This window comes from Lontra canadensis, unplaced genomic scaffold, assembly GCF_010015895.1.
Source record: "Lontra canadensis isolate GAN:19392208 unplaced genomic scaffold, GSC_riverotter_1.0 scaffold45, whole genome shotgun sequence".
Classification (NCBI taxonomy): Eukaryota; Metazoa; Chordata; class Mammalia; order Carnivora; family Mustelidae; genus Lontra; species Lontra canadensis.
In genome coordinates, this window is record NW_022631039.1 from 11,010,163 (window position 1) to 11,034,715 (window position 24,553).

The 24,553-nt window shown below is 57.8% G+C and overlaps 1 protein-coding gene across 2 annotated transcripts; it reads right to left on the reverse strand.

Annotated features, from left to right (window-relative positions):
• Positions 1–1,970: 1,970 nt before the first annotated feature.
• On the reverse strand, positions 1,971–22,036 carry GRID2IP (Grid2 interacting protein). 2 transcript variants are annotated; one of them, XM_032872706.1, is made up of 21 exons: positions 21,931–22,036; positions 19,082–19,330; positions 18,759–18,844; positions 16,128–16,197; positions 15,387–15,481; positions 14,932–15,115; positions 11,839–11,993; positions 10,787–10,933; positions 10,421–10,518; positions 10,140–10,257; positions 9,018–9,373; positions 8,233–8,649; positions 7,631–7,718; positions 6,743–6,820; positions 6,016–6,212; positions 5,514–5,669; positions 5,287–5,373; positions 4,254–4,383; positions 4,057–4,175; positions 3,232–3,396; positions 1,971–2,991 (listed from the first exon to the last, which is right to left on the reverse strand). In XM_032872706.1, the coding sequence occupies exons 1-21, from the start codon at positions 21,963–21,965 to the stop codon at positions 2,920–2,922; spliced, it is 3,102 nt and encodes a 1,033-aa protein (XP_032728597.1). In that variant the 5' UTR covers positions 21,966–22,036; the 3' UTR covers positions 1,971–2,919. The 2 variants fall into 2 exon arrangements, with proteins under 2 accessions (XP_032728597.1, XP_032728596.1); XM_032872705.1 differs by having other exon boundaries at positions 10,787–10,936.
• Between the last annotated feature and the right edge of the window lie 2,517 nt (positions 22,037–24,553).

Consider the following 24,553-nt stretch of genomic DNA (forward strand, 5'->3'; position numbering starts at 1 on the left):
CTGGGGCATAAATGCTTGCCTTCATAGCTTGTCACTTGGTGAGGAGTTGCTGGGGGGACAGGATACACGTATGGCTCACATATAGGACCTTGTGCTGACTCAGGTATAGAACCACCGTGACACAGGACTCTAGAAAACCAAACTCAGGGAGACTGATGCATAAGGTCTTTGCACTCGCTGTGGTGCCGGGCACATAGTGGGCAGTCAGAAAGTATTGGCCAATGCAGTTATGAATGAAGAGAGCTCACTGAGAATGTGAAAAGTGAACATCCACAACCGTCTGTGGACTGGTGCTCTTAGCCAACCCTCTTAGTGCTGCAAGCAACAGAAACCCATTCAAACCAGCCTAACCCAGAAAACTAAAATAAATTTGGAAAGTTTACAAATGGAGGCGAAATGTGTTGGCTCAGAGACTGACAAGTCCAGATATCTGCTTCAGGCATGGTTGGATCCAGGAACAAAGAGGTGTATGGAGGGGGCTTCTCTCCTCTTCCTCCCTGTGTTGGCTTTGCACCCAGGCAGGTGTTCTCCACATGGTGGTCCTGGCAGCCCCATCCGGGGTTCCACCCTCTAGACATCCAACAATTCATCTAGAAGAGAGGGAGCCTCCCTTTCTAAACAGTGCTAACTTGAGTCTAACTGAACGCTGAGCCACCTAGCCGGAGTCATGAGACCATCCTTGTCTAATCAGCCCTGCTCAGGGCCTATGAGTAGGGGAGGCACAATTTCCCAAATGAAAGCTGGGGTGCTTTCCCCCACAGAAAGGAGACTAATTGGTCCAGGCAGGTGCAGGGCACTACTGTCCACCGGAAGGAGTAGAGTCAGGGGACTAGGCAATGGGTGATTAGGTAAGAGAGAGGGAGAAGCATACTACCAGAACGACACGCAGAAATGGCTAACCAGAGCTGAGTTGTCAGGACCGAGGCCACTGAGGAATTCCGGAGGCTATGATCTGTACTGGCATATCTGGCCAAGTGGGCAGGCAGTAGACTGATTGTAAAAATGGCCCTGATTCTCCACCCATCCCTGAATCCACGCCCCCTGCCATGTGACTTGGCATCACCTCTCTTCAAGAGTGGAACCTATTAGCCCTCCCCTGGAAACTGGGCTGGCCCTGTCACTTGCCAGGAGACTGTGGTGGAATGGTAGTATGCCAGCTCTGTGATCTGAGCTTAGACATCAAGGGGGCTTCTGTGATTTTGTTTCTGTGACTTTGATTTTCTTGGACCCCTGCCTCCACCATGGGAAGCATCCTGGCTATTTGGCTGGAGGATGAGAGGCCACATGAAGCCATCCCATCTGTCCCAGCCAAGGCCCCAGATGTGAGAGAGAGACCTGGGAAAGAGGGTGGGGAAGGGCGGAGGGAGAGGAAGACAGAATCTTAAGCAGGCTCCACACCCAGCATGGAGCCTGACAGGGTATTCGATCTCATGACCCTGAGATCATGACCTGAGCTGAAATCAAGAGTCAGATGCTTAATCAGACTGAGCCACCCAGGCGCCCCAGGTTTATAGGGTGGCTGTGAGTGGGGAACAAGGAAAGAACATACATGGCCTCAAAGAGCAGCTGTGGGAGACTCACAAGAACTGAACATGTACCAAATACTGTCCAAAAGCAACATTAGCCATTTGACTGTAGGGAGAGAAGAAGAATCCAGGAGATAAGCTCAAAGCCCAGTGCAGACTTTTCTGGAAGAAAGTTAAGGAAAGAGGCAATGGGAATCTACTGATGCAGGAAACGGCCAGCGGGAGCATGGGAAAGATGGAGGAAATTAACACATCGTCCCTGTCCACAGCAGCCCTGCTCCCTGTCTCCTCCAGCCCCTGACCTCACCAGGGCCTCCAGACACACATGGGAAAGAGCCTCTGGGATCCCAGCTACGTCCCACTGTGTCATCCAGCCCAACGCCGGCTCTGTGCAGGGGACCCATTTCAGGGAACATCACCCCGACCCAGCCAATCAGCCCCCGAGTCCTGCTGACCCAGCACCTGGATATCTTTCTGTTCTCTCTGCCCCTACCTTGACCACACCATCCCACTTTCAGGCTCCCCAAACTGAACTAAAACTTGTCTGCTGGATAAAGCCCCCAATTCTCCAGTCTGACATGGCGTGTCTTCCTAATCCTCGCCTCCTCCGGATCCCTGCCCAGCATCTGTCCTGCCTGTCCTGCTTCTGGGATGCAGCTGGCTGCAGTTTCTTCCAGCTTCCAAGACCCAGACTAGGTGCCCGGGCCCCCAGATCCCTGTACCCAGGGATGTCCTTTCTCCTGCTTTCTTCTGAGCTGCCCCAGGAGGCTGGGGCTGGGAAAGGGACCTCAAGGCCAATTGTGCCCACTGGCCGGGCATGTTCAAGGGCATCTGTCACCTTCTCCAGGCTCCAGAGTGAATGTTCTGCAAGGGCGTCACTCCAGTCCACTGGGAGCAGGCCCCAAAAGGAGATTCCGATGTCCTCGTTTGGGGCGGAGTATGCTCTGGCCAAGCTTGGAGGGGCAGACAGCAGACGCTGCTCCAGGGTGGGGGCTGCCCCACAGTCCATTTGCGGGTCGCAGCCCTGTCACCCCTCCCTGGGACCAGCCAGAGTCCTGAGGGTGTGCACAGCCAGCACCTGCTCCAAGGCCCAGAGCAAGGCAGGGCAAAGCCAGGCCTTCCAGGGTGAGCACACCTGTGGGCAGCCAAGGTTCACACTCCTTGGGGAGTTGGCACCTCCTCTTCGCCTCAAGCCCCCAGTGCTCCATTGGAGCCAGAGTCAGGGCCAAGGCCCACAGAGGGGCAGCCGGCGGACCCTGCACCTTCCCGGTGCCCAGAGCCTGACGGCTGAGGTAGCTGGAGCCACGGGGAGGCTGGGCCCCGTCTCCCACCAGGCTTCTCTGGGCTGCTCCAGGCCACTGGGACGGGCCTCAGGTAGGACAGGCTCCGCAGGTCACCAGGCCAGGGGTGAAACCATCCCCGAGCTGCGCGGGCCATCCCCAGCCTCCAGGTCACTGAGTGCTCGCTGGGGAGGAAGGGACACGTGGGGAGGTCAGGGGAGGGTCCCTGACCCCATATTGCCTCATCTCCTCCTGCCACCCCACCCCACCCCGCCCCAGAGAGCCAGGGAAGAGACCTGTCGGCCCCTTGTGGGTCACATCACACTTGCTGGAGGTCGCTTCCTGATCTGGGCTTCTTGGAGGTCCCGCATTTGACCTCTGGAGGGACTTCTCAGGGGCCCCTTGGGCCTCCCATCATGGCTCACCTCGAACTTGCTCATGAACTCTGCGAAGATGCCAAAGAAGGCCTCAGAGGTGGTGGCTTTGGAGTCCTCGCCGAAGAAGGCCAGCGCCCTGCCCAGCTCCTCCATGGCCTCGCGCTGCAGCCCGTCCAGGGCCCGCAACACCGGCTGGGCCGTCTCTAGGAAGGACTGAGTGGCCTCCGTTAAGGAAACTGCTAGGCGCCCTCAGGTTCTCTAGCTGCCTGGCTCCCACCTGCCCCGTGCCCAATGCTTGGCTGGGAACCAGGCCGTGTCCAGGGGCTCCAGTGCCTTGGCATGAGGCCCTCTCAGCCGCTCCCGGAGCCCGCCACGTCCAGCGCAGCCCCAAGGCCATCCACTTGCCTTCTCTGTGGGACAGTCCTTTCCCTACTCTGGGCTCTTTTCAGATGCCATGATCTCCTCCTCCTCTAACACCCACTTATAGTAGCCCCCTGACACTCTCGGCTTTGAGCTCCCCCTTTTTTTTCCCTGTAGCATTTGTCCCTAACTGTGCTCAGTGGCAACATGTCCCTCTCCTGACTGCCTCTGGCTGGCCAAGACCCGTATCTTGTGACCCAAACCTGGGCTCTACTGCCCACGAGGACAGATGGGGCAAGGCAGCAGGTTTTGGACAGTCAAGGAAGCTCCTCTTGAGTAACAGAGACTTGGTGCAAGTGCTTGGGTTCTAAATCACTAGGACAGATGCACTCCCAGGACACATAGCAGCCTTGCCGGGACCCAGGGTCTGCAGTGGCTGCTGGAGCGACAGCCAGCTCTCCCTGGCTTCCCCAGGGTCCACCCTGGTGCGGGGACAGGCTGCTCACTGGATACCGTCATGACCACAGCAAACTTGTCCTCACTGGAGGGGCACATGCTCTGGCAAGCAGCCTGTATCTCACTGATGGTGCCATGGAGGTCAGCCAGATCACTGGTCAGGGCCCGTTGGTTCACTGCAGGGAAGGGAACAGAACCTCATGAGCACTGACCTCCTAGCCCTTCCTTGCCCACTGCCCGACCGCTCGGCCTACCTTTGGCAGCCAGGGGCACTGTGGGCAGGTCCTGAGCAAAGCCCAGGAGTTCTGGAAAGTGCTGGCTCAGTGATTTGGCAAGGATGTGCAGGAAGGTGGACTTCCCGTCCACAGTCTTGGTGGAGTTCAGCTGCAAGTGATGCCCAACACACATCCTCCTCAAGGACCCCATCGGATTCCTGGTCCCGTGAGTCTGGGTACTCTTGGCCCCACATCTCCTGGACTGTGGCACTGATTCCTGGCCCTTGACACTCATCAACTCCAAAGTTTATAGTACTCCTCACTGTGAGGCTCTGCCGGGATGCCCACAGGCCTCCCCAAGGTGTTCGGAGGTTCCCTGGCCCAGATCTTTGAAATGCTGCCCCCAACCCCCACCCAGGAACCAGGTCCATTGCCAACAGCTAGAGGAGGCCACCAGGTGTCCTGTCCCTGGGAGCATGCCCTTGTTGGCAGATATATTCCAAGATTTTTTAACTTCTGGGTGGCGGGGGGCACCACTCACATATCTTCCCTCTTGTGGCATTCTGGAACCATATGTGGCCCTTCTGTGCCTCAGACATCCTAAAACATTCATATCTACAAATGGAGTTTTTCTTCCTCCTTTTTCAAACAACTAACCGTACCCTGGGGAAAGGTCCCAGAAGCAATGGGAAGGCTGGATATTTGAGCTGTCCTTGTTCAGATCCTAGGTTTTTTTTTGTGGGGAGGGGGGTAGGACACCTTGGCAGTGGTGGTGGTATTAAGGGGCAGAACCTACCAGGCGGGATTCCCTCCTTCTTCCTGGAGTCTCCCCTGCTTGTCCCCCATACTCCCTTTTTCCAGATCCTGAGGCTTGGCTTGGAAAAGCCTCCCACCCCCAACCTTTACTGCAGTTACATCCTGGCCTGCCAGCAGCCAAATTTTCCTTCTGGGGAGGGGCCCTCTAGGGTCCTGATGTTCTCTCCTTTCCTCTGCCACAACTTGGGGTGGGCCTGCCTTCCCCAGGCGTGACAGTAGGACAATCTCATGGATTACTGCAAACTGGTCCCCTCACCTCTGTCAGGAAGTTGATCTTGAAGCCGGTGGTCTTGTTGGTTTTGGGCTGTCCGTCATTGAGATAGTTGCCCATGGCCAACACAAACTGTGGAAGGGAAGACGGGCAGGCTCTGCCCAGGTCCTCACCCCACCACCCTGGAACCACTATCAGGATGGGTCTCCAGACTGGGAGCCCCAGGGGGCAGACAGTTAGGTGGGGTGGCCGGAGAGGGGGTGCGGCCTGACCTCCAGGATCTTGGCGAGCCTCCGGCTGTTCCTGAGCTCAAGGGAGGCCTGGCGCAAGCACTCCAGGCTGCCCCGGATCTCCTCCGTCTTCTCTTGCAGGGTGGCTTGGAAGTGCAGGCTTCGCAAGCGGGTTTTGTATTCGGGAACCGAGAGCATCTGTCAGGAGGCAAGGCCAGGACTCACCCGCCCCACCAGGACACTCACCGCCCCACTGCAGCCTGGGGTGGGGGTCAGCTGGCTGCCCGGCATTCCCTCAAGAAAAATAAGCATAACCCCAATATAAGCACAAAAAAAAGCAGCACAATCCCATCTACTTTGGGCCCCAGGTGGGAAGGAACTGGCCGTTAAAGGTGTAACACGGGGACTCAGAGGCGCCAGCGCGGTGGCGGTAGGGGAGCGGGACTCACGCAGCCCCGGTGACGAGAAAGCCCTGACTGGAGGCGGCCGAGGCCGCCGGGCAGCACCCCCTGCCCCGCCCCGGCGGCCGTCGCGGCCGCAGCACCTGCAGGACGAATTGATCGGGCTCGCTGAGGCGGCCGGGCGCCTCGCGGAAGGCCTGGTAGCGCTGCTCCTCGTCGGCGTCGGGCGCGAAGAGCAGCAGCTGCGCCAGGTGCGCGGGCTCCAGGCGCCGGGGCTCCATGCTCATGAGCACCTGCCGCAGCTCCGCCGGGCTCAGCTTCAGGTGAGCCAGCAGGATGGCTGCGGGCGGGGCCGCGAGGGTGAGCCGGGGGCGGGGCCAGGCGGACCGGGGGCGGGGCCCAGAAGTTCCCCAGGGATGACTGGGAGGAGCCTGGGAGGGGCAAGGAACCTGGGCGGGGCAGGAGCCTGCCCAGAGATGGAGAGGGTCCTTCCTCCGGCCGAATGAAGGTGAGGACAAGGTTCTCGAAGGGACAGACCTAGATACGGGTGGGGCTTGTGGGGGTGGAGCCAGAAACAAGGGAGGAGACCGCGAGAGGGAGAGCTAGGGACGGCTGGAGGCGTGGCCAGGACCCGGGAGCCGCTCACACGTGGGGGCGGGGGCAACGAGGGGGCGGGGCCAGTGGGGGCGGAGCCCAGACCGACACCAGCACCCAGGTGGGATCTAGGACCCGAGAAAGGGCCTTCACCCAGTCGGCATCGTCGGGGGGGCCCCCGGGGCCCAATCCACACAAGTGGATTCAAAGCTCTGCGGCCCAGAGAGAGGGCCACCTCCTGTCCCCCACAACCCCTGGGACTCCTCAACCCCTCACAGGTGTTGTAGGCCTTCTTGTGAGACAGGATCTCCACCACCTCTTTTTTCCTGAAGGGTTCAGGCCCAGGCACTGGCTCTAGAACAGAATATGGTTTAATGAGAGGAGAACAGGCTGGTGGGAGGGCCCAGGAGGGGTGTGGCCACACCCAATAACCCAGACACCCGCTGATGTGGCCTTTAACAAATCAGCTCCAGGTGTCCCCAGTCCCCTCCTTCCTCAGTCTCCCACTCGGGACTCTCTGGCCCACATACTCAGCATGCATGGTGCGTGCCTCTCCCCCATCCTCTTTCCCCTTGGCCTTGGGGTTGAGGTGCCCAAGGAAGCTGAACCAACCACCTCTCCACCTTGCAGGTGCTTCCTGGATGAACAAAGGCTTTTCTCTTCCATCCTGCAACCACCTTCCACAAACAATATCCTGGCTGCCGGGAGCCCCACCCAACAGCTATAGGGAGATACCCAGAGAAGGGCGGGGGGGGGGTGGACTGAGAGACTGGAAGGCACATCTAGTTGGCTAGATATGGATGCCTCCTGACCCCTTATTCTGACTGTGTAACTTTGAGTAAATTACTTAGCATCTCTGTACCTCTTCATCAGGAAGTTAGGGTGATCACAGTCCCTACCTCGTAGAATGGTCACAGCATTAATTTAGAAACGGGGGTGTCTGGCATTCTGTGAGCGTGCGATAAATGCCAGCGACTATGACTATCTCCAGTTTCAGATGGGAGAAATGCTCTGAGAGGTTAAATAACTCGGGGACGCAGGAAGGAAATGGCAGGTAGGGCAGACATCTGGGACTCTAAGCCCTGGGACGTAACAGAAGGCCGCAGGTGGGCTTACGCAGATGGCCTGGTGTGAGGGTTCCCCCAGGGCCCTCAGACCACTCACTGGTAGGTTTCTGGGTGCCAAAATGGAGCTCCAAATCAAGATATTTCACCATGTCGCTCAGCTTGTCATAGTCAGAATCTTCCCCGAGCTGCAAGGTGGTAGAGTAGGGGGGAGGTTCGGGGGAGGAGGAACACAAGCAGCTGGACTGCCATTCCCCACTGCCCCATCCTCTAAGAGCTGACCCAGGAGCAACAGAGGGAGATTCCCTCATCAGGCCCTGGGAGAACCCTGAGGCCCAGGAGACACTGCAGGAAAGGCTAAGTCACCCAAGTGATGAAGCAGTGTGCCGCCTGCTCGTGAGGTCAGTAGCACACACACCCGGAACACTCTCCATGCGGGAAGCAGCAAGCTGCACTGCGGGGGGGGAGGTGTTAAGGGACAACAAAGGGGCTGCAGCCAACCAAGGGGGCTTAAGGAGGTGGCTGAGAGGTCTGGCTCTGTCTTGAGGGGTCCTTTGCCAGGGGTGAGTTCACCAGAGCTGCCCTGGGCTTCCGATGCTGGGGGAATGGCAGTATAGACACTGGACAGGGTTTTGTTTTCAGTGCTGTGACCCAGGCCAGCCTCCCCTGGTGGAGGGCACCCCCAAGCCCCAGGTCACCTACCTGACCCCAGATGGTGCCTTCCGAGTTCTCCACCTGCTCCCACCGCAGGCGCTTGACGCTCATGTGACTGGTCTCACTTCGCCGGTGGCCCAGGCCCCGGGACAGCATGGGGGGTGCACAGGGCACCGGTGGGGGCAGGGGTGGTGGGGGCGGTGGAGGGACAGGGTGGCTGAGTTGGGTGAGGGGCTTGGCCAGTGTCTGAGAAGGGCCCCGGGGACCATCAGGGGTTCGGGAGCTGGGCTTTGGGTCATGGAAGGGCAGAGGTGGTGGAGGCGGGGGGCTGAGTGGGGGTGGGGGGATGTGGTCGGAGATGGAGGAGTAGGTCAGGGAGCTGCCCTCCTCACTGCTGCTGATGCACTCACTAGCGCTGCTCCGCTCATTGGTCACAAAGCTCCCCTGGTCATCGTGGAAGCTCATCTGCCCGGGGCAGAGCAAGGTGAGGGAGGGTGGGCTAGCCTGGGGCAGAGGGTGGGCTAGCCTGGGGATAAGACAGGCTAGTCTAGTGGGTTAGCCTGAGGCTGTGGGTAGGATGGCCTGGGAGAAGGAATGGGGTAACCTGAGGCAAGGAATATGGGGGAGACTTGAGTGAGGGGTTTATAGCTGAGTCAAAGGGTGGGATAGCTCAGCCAGTGAGTGGAGTAGCCTGGGACAGATTCTAGGCTGGACTGGGGCAGGGAGAGGAGTAGCCTGGGGGCAATCCCAATGGCATGAGCCCTGTCCCCTTTACAGGCCCCCCATGTCACACCTGGGTCCCCATCTCTCCACATGGGCTGGCAAGTGCTTACCTCCTCATAATCATTCTCAGGGCTCAGGAAGTCATCCACGACAGCGACCCGGGGGCCCAGCTGCTCACTCAGCACATCCAGGAAGCGGTCAGTATCCCGGCTTTGCACAGGGCGGGAGAAGGTGAAGAGCTTCCTACGGCTGGGCGGGCGGGCAGGGTCCGGGCTTGGGGGGCTGTCGGAGCGGATGGGCCCAGGGTCTGGCTGTGGGGAGGGTGCCCTGCTGCTGTCCAGGCTGGCGTAGGGGTGGGACTCAGAGCTGCTGGGGGAGGCCAGGCCCCCTGAACACAGTGGGTAGTAGCAGGGGGAGGGCAGGAGTCGCTCGCTGGGCCACGAGATGCTGGACAGGGTCCTGGGCCCTGGGGTGGGGAATCAAGTGTGAGGACCCCTCTCCAGTCAGTACCTGCATTCCAGGTGAGGACTGGAGGGGAGGGTCCTGGGGCAGGTTGGCTCTGTGTCCCTGGGCACCTTCACTTCCCCCTCTGGACACAGCACAAGAAGACCCTAGATGACCCTGCCCACCCCCAGGCCCTTCCCTGAGGGAAATCAAAGGTCAGAGTATGTGAGGGGGAACACTACTTAGCCCCAGGACAGGCCAGACTCCCCGCTCATCTTGGAAGGGACCTCAAGTTGGTCCTCAAGGGACCAACAAAACACAACTGAAAGGGCAGAAGGGCCTTTTCCAGGCCCCAGATCAAGGATCACGAGGCTCCTCCCACACCCAACAGGCCCGTGGCTGCCAGGAACATCACCCAGGGGTCCTGCCTTCTGAACGGCAGAGAAACCATCTTCCCAGTTGTGCCATTCACGGAGCAATGCATGCACTTAACAGTTTATCCAACAGCCACAAGCTCTTTTGTGGCTCCTTTGGGGAGGATCTCTGCTTTTCTAAATCTACAGTAGAGGTAAGGATCAGAGAAGGTGTGGGAAAGCCTGTGATGACCTCGACCTCAAGAAAGCTTTGCCATGGAGGGCTGCTGAGGTGCCCCACACCTCAGTCATGTGTTCATGGACCAAAGGGGAGGCTCCAAGGATGTGCCCCAGATGGGGGCAACACCCAGACAGACAGCCCAGAGGCCAGAGGTCAGTGCTGCTTCCAGGAGCCAGAACTGGCTGAGCCCCTACCTGCTGGGCCTGCCGGGCTGGGCACTGGTGGGGAGGCACGGGATCTGGACGTGGTCCCCACCTTCCCTTTGAAGCTGCTGTTCAGCCGGGACTCGAGCTCTGCATAGACGGCTGACATCTTCAGGGAGAGGAGGCCAGGGTGAGTCCAGCCCACCGTTGCCTCCCCCATGAGGCCCTCCCGTGGCCTCGGAGGCCAGGCCTTGGGTGATCTGGGAGGCAGGGATCTGCCCCAGCCTCAGGAGCCACATGAACCCCCAGGAGGGCAGGCAGTGGGGTCTCACCATCTTAGGGTTGGGGGTCTCAGGGAGGGACGTGCCGTCGCCCGCCTGGCGCTCGCCTGGAATTAGAGGAAGAGGCATCTCGGGGCAGTCGCCGGGACCTGCCAGGGGAATCAGGGAGGGTGGAGTCCACCATGGAGAGGTCTATCGATCCCTCTGAGCTCTTAAGGTTTGGGTTCCAGCCCAGGCCCTGTGGGCAGCCATCAAGAAAGGACCAGCCAGCCCTGGAGCCCCGGGAGGGCCATCCCTCAGCCCTCCTCAACCTGTTCTCGGGGATCTCTCATCTCACCCACCCCATTCTGCAGATGGGAAAACCGAGGACTGTTAGCTCCCTCACACCCAGTCCCGCCTTTCGGTCCAGAGCCTCACCGCAACTGAGGCTGGCCTCCAGGCCCTGGGACCGGAGGCTGCGGCGGCACATGGACGAAGCCCTCAGTGAACTGCGCCGCTGCAGCTCAGGCACCGGCTCGGGCTCCGGCTCTAGCTCCGGCTCCAGGTCCAGCTCGGGCTCGGGCTCTGCTGGGCGACACGAACAGGAGACGGGCCCTTTGTCCTCTCAGCCAGGAGATGGGCCCTTTGTCCTCTCAGCCAGCCAAAGTGCCTCCAAACACAGGAGGTGGAGGCAGTCACTGTCTGTACCAATCGGTGGCCCCAGGCCCTGCTTAGCACGTGGGCTGAGATGGAAGATTCCAGGTCTAGGCAAATGTATGGAATAGCTTTGCCCAGTCCATACTCTGAGCCTCTTGCTAAAATCCTCGAGCCTCCCCGAGCAAATCGTGGGTGTCCAGGACCAGGGACAGCGGGCAGCCGAGGGCCCGAACGCGGGAGATCTGTAGGCTGTGACGTCACTATGTGACATAGAGCGCCTAGAACAAGTGCTGGGTTCGGCACGCTTCCAATTCCTGTGGCCTCAGTGGTGAAATGCATGGCTTTATGGGCACATGGGGCCCGTGCTAAGAGGTGCGCGGCAGCGGGAAGTGGAGGCCTCATGTGGCCCCGCAGACCTTAGAGTGCATCTGCGTGCACCAAAGCCCACCAGCCAGGTGCGACCTGGCTGTGTCCTTGCTCTCCAGTTCAACAAATGGCAACCATGTGAATTTCTCGATCTGCGACATGTTTTGTGGTGCGCAGTGCATAGCCACTGAGGTCACTCCCATTCTGTGGGTGCGAAGCCTGGGATTTGGGGCAGAGAGGTGGGGTGTCTAAAGTCTGAGGTAATGTGGGAGATAGATGCTGCTTGAACATCAGGCAGGGAAGGTACGGCTGTGGGGCCAAGCGTGTGACTGGCCTGGGTGCACCCGGCATTTGTCTGCAGGTCTCGGGGCGCGTCTGTCCATGGGAGAGGCCCGGGTCGTCTGTCATCTGAGAATGGGTGCCTGACCCTCCAGAGGGTGGGCTGGGCAGGGCGGGAGGCTGCTTACCTGTCATGGCCGTGTAGCCCAGGAAGCACGCGATTTTCTCCTGGCAGAGTTCCTGCTCCTCGTAAGTCAGCAGCTGGTAGATGAACTGCCAGAGAACTTGCTTGGCTGGCGTGTCCAGCACCGGGTAGACGTCCACGATGAGGGTGTCAATGTTCCTGGGGGAGGATGCAGGAGCAAGGGGTTCATGACTCAGGTGCTCGCCATGGGGGCAGGGGGAGATGGACAAGGGGGCACTTCGAGGCGCCAGAACCCACCCGTGCAGAGACAGAGAAGTGGGGAAGGTAGGAAGGCAGGCTCTGGAGACGGGCTCCCCCCACACCAGATTCAAATCCTGGCTCTGCCACTTACGGACAGTGACAGACACTTACAGAAAGTGGCCTTTCTCAAGTTACTTAATTCCCCCATGCCTCAGTGTCCTCTTCTGTAAAATGTGGGTAAAAATAGAATCTACTTCACAGAGATGCTGTATGATGAAAACACACAGAGTGTATTGGGTAAACCAACTCACTCTGGCAGGGACTGGCAAATGATGGCCGGCAGCCCAAAATCTGGCCCACCTTCTGTTTTTGTAAAAAAAAAAAAAAAAAGAAAGGGACGCCTGGGTGGCTCAGTTGGTTAAGCAGCTGCCTTCGGCTCAGGTCGTGATCCCAGCGTCCTGGGATCGAGTCCCACATCGGGGTCCTTGCTCATCAGGGAACCTGCTTCTCCCTCTGCCTCTGCCTGCCATTCTGTCTGCCTGTGCTCGCTCTCTCTCCCTCTCTCTCTCTCTGACAAAAAAAAAAAAAAAAAGAATGAAAGAAAAATTTTATTGGAACAGCTACAACTGTGTGTTTACATATATCTATGGCTGTTTTCGATCTACAGCAGCAGGGTTGAATCGTTTCTATGGAGACTATCTGGGCCACAAAGCCATTTACTATGTGGTCCTTCATAGAAATAGTTTGCTGATCCTTGCATTATATGGGAAAATAAAACTGAGTCCGCGCATAACACCACACATAAAGATGAACTCTAGGTGGATAAAAAAACAAAGTATGAAAAATACAATTGTAAAATTAAGAGAAGACAGTATAAGGAGAATGTCTTTTGGCCTAGGGGTAGGGAAGGGGTTCTTAAAATTTTAAAAACCAAAGCCACAAGGCCTGAAATGTATTGAATTTGATTTTACAAAAGCAAGAATATCTGTTAAAAAAACCCCAACTTGGATACATGGATATTAGATGTAACAGAAGTAATAAGAAGTAACAAATGGGAGAAGATGTTTACAGTGTTTGAAATCAACAAGGACTCGGTCTCTAAAATATACAAGGAACTCCTGCAAATCAACAACAATAAAAAGGCCAGTAAAATAAAAATGGGCAAAGGGTCTAAACAGGTAATCTATAGATAAAGAAACAAAAAAGGCTGAAAGGGATATTCAAAGATGTTTAAAACAGTCATTTCAAAACTACAAATAAAATAAATGTCACTTTATGCCTAAAAGACTAGCATGAGTAGAAACCTGGATGGTGCCAAATGTTGGTGAGGACATGGGGATGAGGTGCCCAGGAGCACTGCAGGTGAGAGACAGCAGTGCTCTGGGAAGCAGTCTGGGACGACCTGGTCACATTAGGTAAACAAATACCTTACTAGCCAGCAATGCTGCTCTTAGATATAAATTCCAAATGAATCGTATATAGCATCATGTGGAAATGTGTGCAATGATGTTCACCACTGCTATCAAGATGGAAGAGAGTGGTGACAAACTGGTGTCTGTCACTGGCAGGTAAGTAGATCAGACCTGGACCCATGAGCCACAGGATTTTGGCTGCAGTTATAATCAATGTATTACATGTACACAGAGCAACACGGCCAGATCTGAACACAGAGGGCTTGGTGAAAAAAAACAAAACAAAACACCACACCCAAGAATGCACACAGGATAGGCACAAAGGCAATGTAGACCAAAAATACAGCCCATGGTGGGGCGTCTGGCTGGCTCTGTTGGAAGAGCAACTGACTCTCAATCTTGGGGTTGTGAGTTTGAGCCCCACGTTGGGGATAGAGATAACTTAAATAAGTAAAACTTAAAAGAATACAGCCTACAAAACAGCAGTGCCCACTCTTCAAGAACACGTCAGACAAAAGGATGCCCATTAAACTCATCAGACTGGGTGGCCGTGGGAAGGGACGGAAGTGGAGCTAAAAGGGAATGAAAGGTGGAAACAAGGCAAGTGTCCATCACGGATAAATGGACAGGCAACATGTGGTCTAGCCACACAATGGAATGTTATTTGGCCATGAAAAAGGGAATAAGTAGATGCTAGAACTTGGACGAACATCGAAAACATGATGTTGGGGGAAAGAAGCCAGACATAAAAGCCCACATACTGTAGGGTCCTATTTATATGAAAGCCCAGAATAGGGAAAGCCACCTAGACACTAAAGTAGATTCGTGGTTGTTCGGAAGGTGGGGTGGCATGAGGGGGGGGAGGGGCGGAAGAGGAGGGGGTGACATTGAAGAGGTGCAGGGGGTTTCTTTTTGAGTGAAAATGTTCTAAAACCGAATGTGGTGATGGGTACACGGATTTGTCCATTAAAATCCAGTGCATTGTACAGTTGAATGAGTGAATTGTAGGGTGTGTGACTTATACCTCAATAAAGCTGTTTAAACAAAAAAAGAAAAGGGTGTGGACGGGTGAGTTGTTTGCACGGACCATGACAATGACCCTATGGACAGAAGAGTGCGACAGACACAGGCTGCTGGCACTCAGGTACAAAAGGAAGACAACAAACCAATCCCAACAGGCCTGGCTGGCTGGTGGCAAACGCCCACAGGCGAGTCCTGTGACCTTTCTACAAACATTTCGAAGGTCACTGCTTCACTTGACTGAGGCTGGGTCATGTGGCTGGGAGGTTTCAGAGTCAGGGTTTATGGAAGGGCCCTTTGATTGCCCACTACCCAGGGGCCCCTGGTACCAACGGCTGCTTTCTTTGGGTCTCTCCCAGGAGAAGGGGGCTTGGGAGACAGGCAGGGAGACCCAAATGGTGAGTCTGGGCAGGATTTGGGGTCCACCCAGGGCAGCTCCCCCACCACCACCCTGGCCCAGCCACCTGTGCTGGAAGAAGCTCTCGAGGGCCCGGCAGATGCCATAGCGCTCGGGAGGCGTGAGGAGGTGCTCCAGCTGCTGGCTGAAAGTCCTCCCCTGCACCCGGATGCTGGAGGGCAGGATCTCTGCTACCCACTGCAAGGAGGTGAGCGCCGAGGATGGGTTGGGGGAATCCAAGGAATCGGAGTCTGTCGGGGCCACAGGCAGGAGAGGTGCGGGTGACCCAGCGTCCCTGGACCGAGGCGGTTTCTCTCCCAGTGGGAGCTGGGGACGGGGACAGAGGGACAGCCCCAGGCAGGGCCTTCAGGCTACCCCATTGGAATCTACAGCACCACCTGGGGAGGGAAGCTGTAGGTTTGGGGGAAAAGCAGAGTCCTCTGCAGACTTGTAAGTCCCACACGTAGAGGCCCTGGCAGGGGCTCTGTGGGCCACGAAGCCAAGTGGCCATGGGTGTCTCACCGCTGGCAAATGGGACGAGCCCCTCCTCCACCACCAGTGTGGGCATCGCGCCGCTGCCTTGAAGCATGGACACCACCTTGTCATGGGAGCAGTTCCTGCCAAGAAGAGATGAGCCTGGGAGGGCTTGACCAGGATGAGCAAGGGCCACGGCCACCCACCAGATCTCCCTGTCCTGCCCGTAGAGGCCACTCAGCAGTGCACAGCTAGGCCAGGACTGGAAGCCATTCTCCTGCTCATTTATCTCCTCTGCAGGAGACCTTCCAGACCCAGGACAACTTGGACACTTCTGGATGCACAAGGGTGGTGATCATGTCATCCCAGGCAGGGTTCCCCTTCAAGGGCAAGACACTCATGGTCCATTTAATTCTGTGTCCCCTGGGCACCAGGCTGGCTCAGCCAGCAGAGCCTGTGACTCTGGATCTTGGGGTTGTAAGTCCAAGCCCCACATTGGGTGTAGAGATTACTTAAAAATAAAATCTCTAAAAACAGAAACGAAACAGCAACAAGGAACAACCCCTCTGTGTCCCTTGCATGGAGCTGGGGTATTTTCCGGTTGGAAAGATAAACTGACATCCTATCTAGTCTGAAGGGACAGAGTCAAGAGTTCCCAAAGGAAGAGGGCCAGACCCTGGGGACAAACTGGTGACAGGCGGTCAGGACCATGGCCTCAGTGTCCCAAGAACCAGGGGTTCTCAGAGGATGATTTGTCACCAAGCTTTGACGTCCCCAACAGCCTCTGACCTCATGTCCAGTCCATTGAGGAAGAGGATCCGGTCTCCTGACTTGAGGGATGCATTGTCAGCCGGGCTCCCTGGGAGCAAGAAGAGAGAGTGTGCTGGTCAGCTGGGCGGGGCTGTGCTCTGTGAACCCATTTTACAGGTGCCAAATGGAACGAGTGGCAAAGGAGAGCCAAATGCAGCCCAGCAGACCCCACATTAAAACCAGCACCCCTCTGCTCTCAGCTGCTCGGAGTGGGGAATGAGCCCCTGGGTGGGGGTAGGAGAGTTTGGGGCTCAGTGTGGACCACAGGTCAGCCTTGAGCTATTGGAAAAGGGGGAAAAATAAAGAAGGTCCTGGGAGTCATATTTCTGTAGCATCCATACACCTGCTGAGAAGCCCCCTCTGTACTGTTCTCTGCCCCGCACGGAATGGTTACCATCATAGATTCTCTGTGCCTTTGTCGTGGGCAGAAAATGCACCTGCCTACAGGAAGGGAGCTTCCTCCCCCAAGCTGGGAAACATGGTGTATTAATCGTACTTGTTTGTTTCTGTGTTTCCTGAGGCTTTGGCATCTCGGGTTGTTGCTGACCTTGGAAACACTGCCCTTCCGTGGTTGGCCAGTCCCTACCTGATAAATTACTGGCTCAGAAGAGAGCCTCTTGTATGCAAACCGACCAGTACAGAGCTCACACCCAGTGCCCTTCCCTAATGGGCTCTCACACCTCAGGCCACGACAGTGCCCTGCCCTAATCTTCCAGGGCCAGGCACCTACTGACTCCCTGGGGACAGTTATGCCTCAGAGCCTGCTCTGGCTAGGCCTGTACCTGCTTTCGCCTGCCTGGCCTTATCCTTCCCTTCCCCCGTGTGGTCCTGCATGGTGTGGCCGTGCTTGGTGTGGCCATGTCCCCTCCTCTTGGGAGCTGTGGGGACAAACTGTTTTTCCATTGGCCATCACTTCCTGATCTGTTGACCTCACCATACTTGAATAATAGTAAGACCTGTGTTTTTATACATTTTTTTTCTTTTTGCCTCTTTTATCAGCTGTTCCTCTAAATTTGATTGGAAATCAAGTGGGGGAAGTGACAAATGCCTAAAGAAAAGGTAGTCTCAGATTGAGAGGGGCTCTCTCATGAGGCTCTGGGGACTGTCGGGAGGGGGGGGCGGAGGGGGTGGGATGCTCAGGGAAGACCTGCTGGGGAAGTGGAGTCCTTCCCCCGGGACTGAAGAGGCAGGGAGGGGAGAGGTGATGATGGTGATGGATCCAACCTGACCTGTCTGGAAGCTTGGGGCAGCCTGGGATGGGAGGACCAGAGGAGTTGTAGCTGGAGATTCAAGATTACTGGGTCAGGAGTCAGGAGACCCAGGGTTCTGGTCCTTGCTTTGCCAGAGCCTCTAAAGGCCTCAGTTTCCCCATCTGTAAAAGCTCTCACTGAAGCGTCCTATGGCTTCCTATGACAAGGAAGCCATGAGGTTACCAGTCTGGAGGTTGGGTTGGGGAGAGTAGCACCCCTGGGTCTTAAACATGGCCCCAGGCAAAGTATGCCTGGCTGCACCCCACATGGGGGTGGGGGGAGGTGGGTGGTGCTGGTGGTGGCACAGTTGGAAGAGACAAAGGGGAGAGATGACGTATTTCTAGAGGACCAGCCATGTGCCTCTTCCTTGCAACACTGTGTCAACGATTTAGTAACACCAAATCTGAGGAGAACTGTGACATGTCAGTCATCAGGATTTGGTGTCAAAATGATCTGATGGCTGGACAATGATGCAAACTCACTAAGGCACTTTCCTGGGGATCAGAAGTCGTCCAACCCACAAATCCCTGCACTACAGGTGTGAGATGAGGAAAGGTAGAAAGGACTCAGTGTCAGACAGACACAGATGGGGATGTGTCACTAGGAGCATCATTCCCAGGTGCTGGGAGGGCATGGATACAGGACAGAGAGAGCAGGTGACTCAGCCCTGTGGGGTCATAACTGGGAGGGAGTTCAGTTTAGCACCAGGAGACATTTCTGCCCCACAGAGACCTTCCACAATGGGATGTGCTCTCTTGGGAAGAAAGGAGTTTCTCCCCAGTCTCCCCCCACATGCCCTGGAGAGGCAGGAAGGAAGAATTCCTGAATCAAGAAAGCTCTGCTTTCTTCAAGATGTCACCATTCCAGGAGGAAAAAGAGGCAGGCTCGGTGGGAGCAGGAGCAAGGTCCAGACTGGGGGTAGGGGACCAGATAGTAGGCAGAGGCCCTGAGGGCCTAATGGGTCTCTGAGTCTGGCCTGCCCAGAAAGTGTCAAGTTCACAGTGGGCACTCCAAACCGGGCAGGCTGACTGGGTGCAGACTGGGCAGGCGTCAGATGTGTGCTGGTTACCTCAGTGTCTGGGGCAGTGGCCCCCAGCCCTCCCCGCTGGACATAGAAAAAGTCTGGATGGAGAACTTGGCTTTCTTGGCTCAAAAGTGACCCTGAACTTGGAGGGAGTTTGCCCCAACTCGGATGGTCCCTCTGGGATACTTAAAGGACATGAGCTACATGAGGTTAGAACCTGGAGGCAGAAGCGGGGGGGGGGGGGGGGGGTGGGGGGGGGGTGAGAGGGGGCTTCCTCCCCCCCCTGGGCACCCCCCCCCCCCCCCCCCCATCCGGGACAACTCGCCCACCCCTCACCAGGTAGGACAGACTCGATCCAGACAGGCCCGTGACCGCGCAGCGTGAAGCCGAAGCTCTTGTTGCCCTTGTAGACTCGTACTGTCCTGGGGAGAAAGAAGGGGCGGGGTGGGCTGGCAGGGTGCCCTGTCCTGGGGAGAGGGAGGCTGGGGGTGGGGCGTAGGGGATAGAGAAGTCCCGTGCCCTGCTCCCCTTAATCTCTCCTGACCCCCATCCCCACGCCCAAGTGTCCCACGCCCCAACCTCGCGCCCTCTGCCCAGATCTGCATCCCAGCCCACCGACTAGGAGGCATCCGCGGCCCGCGCCCGCGCGCCCCGGGTACCTGCGCGTGCCCCCTGGGCCCGCACGGCCGCCCAGCAGAGAGGCAGCCTTGCGCGGTGGCGGCTCGTCCGGGCGGCGCGGGGCCGCGCTGGCGCGAGTGGACACCAGGAGGCGCTCCGGCCGCTCCTCGCTGCGGCTCCGGCGCAGCCCCTGCGCGCCTTGCGCCCGCCGAGCGCGGCACAACTTGCCCAGCAGACCCTGTGACACCACTTCGTCGAAGCGCGCCCGGTGCTTCTTGGGGATGAAGATCCTGCCGGCGAGGACCGCAGAGTCGGGGCGCGCCCCCAGACCGCGCCCCGATCGTGCCAAACCGCTGCCTAAAGTCTCCTTCTCGTGGGCGCCGCCCTAGACTCTCCCGCCCCTACACGGGGGTTACAGGGGAATCAGCAGCCGGCACCCCAGTTTCCCTCTCGGTACTGGGACTTGCGCCCCAACCAGCCTGGGCCACACCAGGACCTCGCGCCCAGCTCTCCACCTCGGGAAAGTCACAATGGGACCGTCTCCATTACTGTGGCCTTGGGGGACCTCGGTGTCCCCTAAAGCCCTTTCCTGGACCTGTTCCTCCTCCTGCCTCCGTCTTCCCATTTCTGGCCTCTCCCCTACGCCCTCATTTCATGCCCTTGCACCTGCCAGGCCAGACCCCAGCCAGGTATCCGCCACCACCTGTCTTCTTACCTGATTCCATGCAGCTCTGTTGGAGGAAAGCGAAGCCACACTCTGGCCGGAGTCAGACTTCCCCCAGACCCTCATCACACTCCTGGCCTTCCTGCTTGCCTCTCTGGCCAGCCCTTTCTACAGCTGCCGCCTCAGAATTTGCCAGGACGGCCACAACCAGTCCTACCTCTTACACTCTTGCCGGGCACACTCTCTCTGCTTCCTAGCTACACCGGGATGGCCCTCCAACACCCAACACTGCCCTTCCTTCTGTTCAATCCCGCATGCTTCAATAAGGCCCTGCTGTCCGTGCCAGCCAGGCACTTCGGTTCAAAGCTTAAGGCACTGCGGTTCCTACTCTCAGGAACCTGGAAGTGGTGAGAGGCAGTGGGGAGGCTTGGGTGGACGCTGTATGGGGTCTACACCCTGGCATGAGTCCCTGGAACCTGTGAGTGTCTCCTGCGAGGAGGGAAGCTCTCTGAGGGCTAGGGCTGTAGCTTGGCTGGGAGCCACAGTGACAGCTCAGGATTTGGCACAGGGAAGGGACTCAGTGACTCAGTAAACAGGGGGCCCACCAGCAGCACAGCCATAGCTCCCAGTAATGGCAGCCGTTAACAACCTGGTGGAACCCCCTGTCCATGGCAAAGGATCTGGGGGCTCAGAGAAGACCTGTAACTTTCCAGGCCGACAAAGCTGGCCCTTGGCACAGCTTGAACAGAAGGCCAGTCTCTGACCCTCGGCATCGTGGCAGGACTCTGCCAAGGGCCTCGGAAGCTCTGGTGGCTAGTGAGGCCTCCTTGGCCACATCCCAACATTCCCTTCCCTGTCCTTTGTATGAGGAGGCACTGCCAAGGCCATGGTGGGGAAGAGGGAGGAAGACGGGAACAGGGGCTCTGCAGCCAGCTGAAATACAACCCCTCGGCGGTCATCCAGTGGCCCCCAGTCGGTTTCTGACCTCTACGGTAAGATTAATAAGACCAGGCAAGCAGAATACGCTGCCTGGTGGGAAGGAAGGGAAGTGGGTCCTCCAGGAGGAGGGGGCATCAGGGTTGACCCCACTGAGCTCTGCTCCAGGTTTGAATGTTCCAGGCGACCAGGAGACCAAAATAAGAGGCCTGCTCAACTTTTCCAGGACATTCTGGCCCGATGCTCATCCTTGCCCACCCACAGAGACTGCCGAAAAGCTAGAGCCTCGGTCTCATTGCCCAGATGGTCACTCAAGGTCTCCGGAGCCTGATACCTCCTTCCGTCTGACCTGCTCATTCCCCACACTGTCCCAGACCCACCACCCATGCCTCTCGCCCAAAGGAGGGATGACAAGCTGGAAATTGGCCACCTCACAACCTGGGCTGCAGCCCCAGGCTCCAGAAGGCCCTATGTCCAGCCTGGGCAGGGGCCTGGTGACCATCCCAGCTCCACCCTCCAGCAGCAATTAGAAAAGGTCTGCCCCTCCCCACTCCTTCTGCCCGGGATGGTAACCATGGTGAGTCACCAGCTGCCCAGGTGGGAGAAGATTGGTGGCCTTTTCTCTGCTTGGTGTCCTTGGGACTGTGCCAGATGCCCTTTCTGGCTTGCACTGGCCCTCCACGCAGCTCAGTCTGGCCGGGCACCCCAGGCCTGGGTCTGCCCTCAATCCACTGACCCTGTAGAGCCAGGCACAATGGGGCCTCACGGACCACTGTGGCAGATCACTAGTCCTCTGACCATGACAGCATGGCTGCCCAGGACTCCCAGGCCCCTCCTATGCCAATAGGCTTCTCTGAGACCACAAGACTCTTCCCTGGCCACCCAGCCACGATTCAGTCAGTCATTTCAGTTCCCTCTGCCTGGGGGGGGAGGGGGGTCAGGAGTAAATCCGTGTCCAGATTGTCCTAGGGGTGGCCCTAGGGTCCTCTCTCTCTACCACATTCCCTGCCTAGGCTCTCTGGCCAGGTCCCTGGACCTGCCCAGTTGTAGGAAGGAAAGAGGAGGGCTTTTCAGTCCCAGCCCTTGGTCCCCCCTCCGTCTCCCATCCCGACCCCCAGGGGCGCGTGCAGGTTCCAGGCATCCAACAGGGGGAACTCGCCCCCTTGTGCCGGGTGGGGTGTCCATCTCAGTGCCCCAGCCCCACCCCTTCTCAGGCCGCCCGAGATGGGTCCGCCGCGCCAAGGGTGCACAGTTAGTTCCCGGGGGTGCGGGGCGCGGTGGGGAAACTACCGAAAGTGCCGAGAGAAGCCCTGGTCCTTCCCCATCTGGAGCCGGCGACGGCGGCGTGGCAGGTGCCGACAGGTAGGGGTGGTCGAGCCCGCGAGGAGAGCGAGGGCGCCGCGACTCCACGAGCCTCTGCCGGGCAAGCGCACTCGGCCCCTCCCGAGCCGGCCAGGCCCGCGGCCCCGCGCCCGCCCCCTCGGGTGGCCCCGCCCCGCCCCGCCCCCAAGGGGGATCCTGCTGCTTGCTGGGGTAGGTGGGGACGGGGGTTTGGGAGGGGCGGTTCAGGGCTGTCAACGCTGCTTCCTCTTGGCTCCCTCCATCAGTCCCTCCCCAGGTGTCTCACTTGCAACCTCTCGAGGCCGGGGCTCCCAGGTCACCTGCACCGTGGCGGGTCCCCGGCCCCTGGCTGCTGCGAGGCTGAACCCCAAGGGTTCGGAAGAAGCACCGAATTTCTTTTGTAGAGCGTGGGAAGGCTTTCCGGAGGGCGTGGCCTTTGTGCTAGGTTTCAGGGAGTGGGTCAGGGAGGGGAAGCCCCCCTCCCCTACCCAGGGGGAAGCGCTAATCAAGAAGCCGGTGGAGGGAGGCCTTGAATGACATTGCCAGATGCTGAGACTAAACTTAGTGTGTGCGTGGGGGGGGGGGAACGGTCCTAAGGATTTAAGGAGAGGAGGAGGGACCCCAGAGATTTTAAGGAGAGGAGGAGGGACCCCAGAGATTTTAGTGCAGGGGAGTGGGAGAGGCTGGGAGGTGAACAGGGAGGGTATGGGGTGGGATAGAAACACAGAGGAAGATATATGAGATTTGGTGAGTGAGTGAGTGGAAATGAGGAGGGACAGCCAGGCTGGAGCAACTCCCAAATGTGTGTGTGGTGAGGGGACAGAGGGCCTCCTACTGGGAGAGAGCTAGGAGGAGAAGAGGGGGATGACAAGGAAAGGAGTCTGGACCCTTCCTCTGGCTCTGGGTCTGCTACTACTCCTAGAAGTCAGAGCGGGAGCAGACCGCAGGGAACCCACCGCCTTGTCATTTTCTCGCTGCTCCAGTCCCGCTTGCCTGCGGGAAAGGGCATATAGATACGGGGGAGCCGGCCCAGGACATCCTGAGCAGGGGGAGTCCTTTGGGAACATCAGCACCAGGCTCTCTCCTCTCCAGGAGTTGGCCGGGACCCAGACAGACAGAACCTGCAGAGGCAGAAAATCCTGGGACTCTCCCTCTGTCTCAGCCACTGGCAGAAAGGGACATCTGACATGGTTCTGCCTCCAGGTTCCTGAAGTCAGTCAGACCACGCTGCCCAGCACACCTCAGCCCTGGTTCCTGGCCCCAGCCTCCCCTGATCAGCCTGGGCTGCTTTTGTCTCTAGCAGCCAGAACTCACCACCGTATGCTCCCATGCTGAGTCCTCAGCCCCGCCAGGAAGAGAAATGCCTGAAAACCGCTACAGTGACTATAGCTCCCTGACATCCTCAGGGCCACAGCCATCCCATCATGACCGAGCCATCTCCGGAAGTTGGGTTCTGGGTGCAATGGCCCGGCATCCAGGACCAGGCCAGCCCAAAGGTTATGAAGGCTGTCCACCTCGCTGGGGGCAGAGGAGGTGTGAGCAGGGAGGAAACGCTCATGGCTGAATCCGGACAGAGGCAGAAGTGCACACACTGCCTTGGGGCTCGGTGTCCTTGTCATCCCCTATCCCTGTCCCTGTCTGTCCACACCGTACCTGGACCCCTCGGTCCCAGCACCTCAACACGCAGGGAAGGCATCAGAAGGGGAGAGCAGCTTGTGCATCAGATAGCCCAAGACAACATGGGGGGGGTAGGGTAGGGGTCAAGTGACAGCTGGAGTTTGCTCAAGTGCCCACCCCTGCTAGAGGGGGCTACTAAAGGCCGGTCACTCTGGACCAGAAACTCTCAGTTAGGGATTTTGCCCCCTCCTCAGGGGACATTTGCATTATCTGGAGACAGTTTCGGTGGTCACAAAATGACAATTAGGATGGGGAATGTGCTACCGGGATCTAGTGCTGCTGAATATCCTAAAAGACACAGGGCAGCCCCCAACCACAGAGGGTTATTGGGCCCCAAATGTCAAAAGTGCCACAGCTGAGAGATGTGCTCTAGGGAGAAAGAGACCTTCCCTAGGGGAAGCCCCCATGAACTGAGAACATACCACGTCCCGTCATTTCATAGATTTCTCCCGATCTCTTTGTATTACAGGTCTCCGACACTGGTCCCCAAAGCAGAGGAGGATGGAGGGGGTACAGGTGTTCCCTCGAACCCTCCCCCCAGATTATCAGCTAATCTCTTTTCTGCTTCCAGTTGGCAAGGTCCATTTCGGAGATTTCCTCCCAAGAACCCTGCTGGGAACACATAAGCATGACCAACCCCATCTTACGGATGGGCTGTAGAGGTCAATGAACCTGCTCAAGGTTGCACAGTCCGTGAGTGGACCTGGGGGTCCAAGGGAGGTCTGTGGGGATTCCACATCCCAGCTCCCTCCAGCACTGTCCCAGCACTTCCTTCTCCTACCTGCCAGCCCCTCCCTCCCCTTCCAGGTTTCCTGAACCACCCCTTATTCCCCCTGCAGACCACACAGCTGCCTTTGCTTTCCTGCTCCCTCCTAACCACGTCACACTTCCCAAG

What these genes read in the sequence shown, in the direction of transcription:
- GRID2IP (XM_032872705.1), bottom strand. Translation starts at nt 21,965, where the DNA reads ATGGGGAAGGACCAGGGCTTCTCTCGGCACTTTCG. An exon ending in AGACCCCCAACCCTAAGATG is followed by an intron (nt 10,258 to 10,420) that starts GTGAGACCCCAC and finishes CTCTCCCTGAAG; the next exon opens with ATGTCAGCCGTCTATGCAGA. An exon ending in AAGGCACCATCTGGGGTCAG is followed by an intron (nt 7,719 to 8,232) that starts GTAGGTGACCTG and finishes ACCACCTTGCAG; the next exon opens with CTCGGGGAAGATTCTGACTA.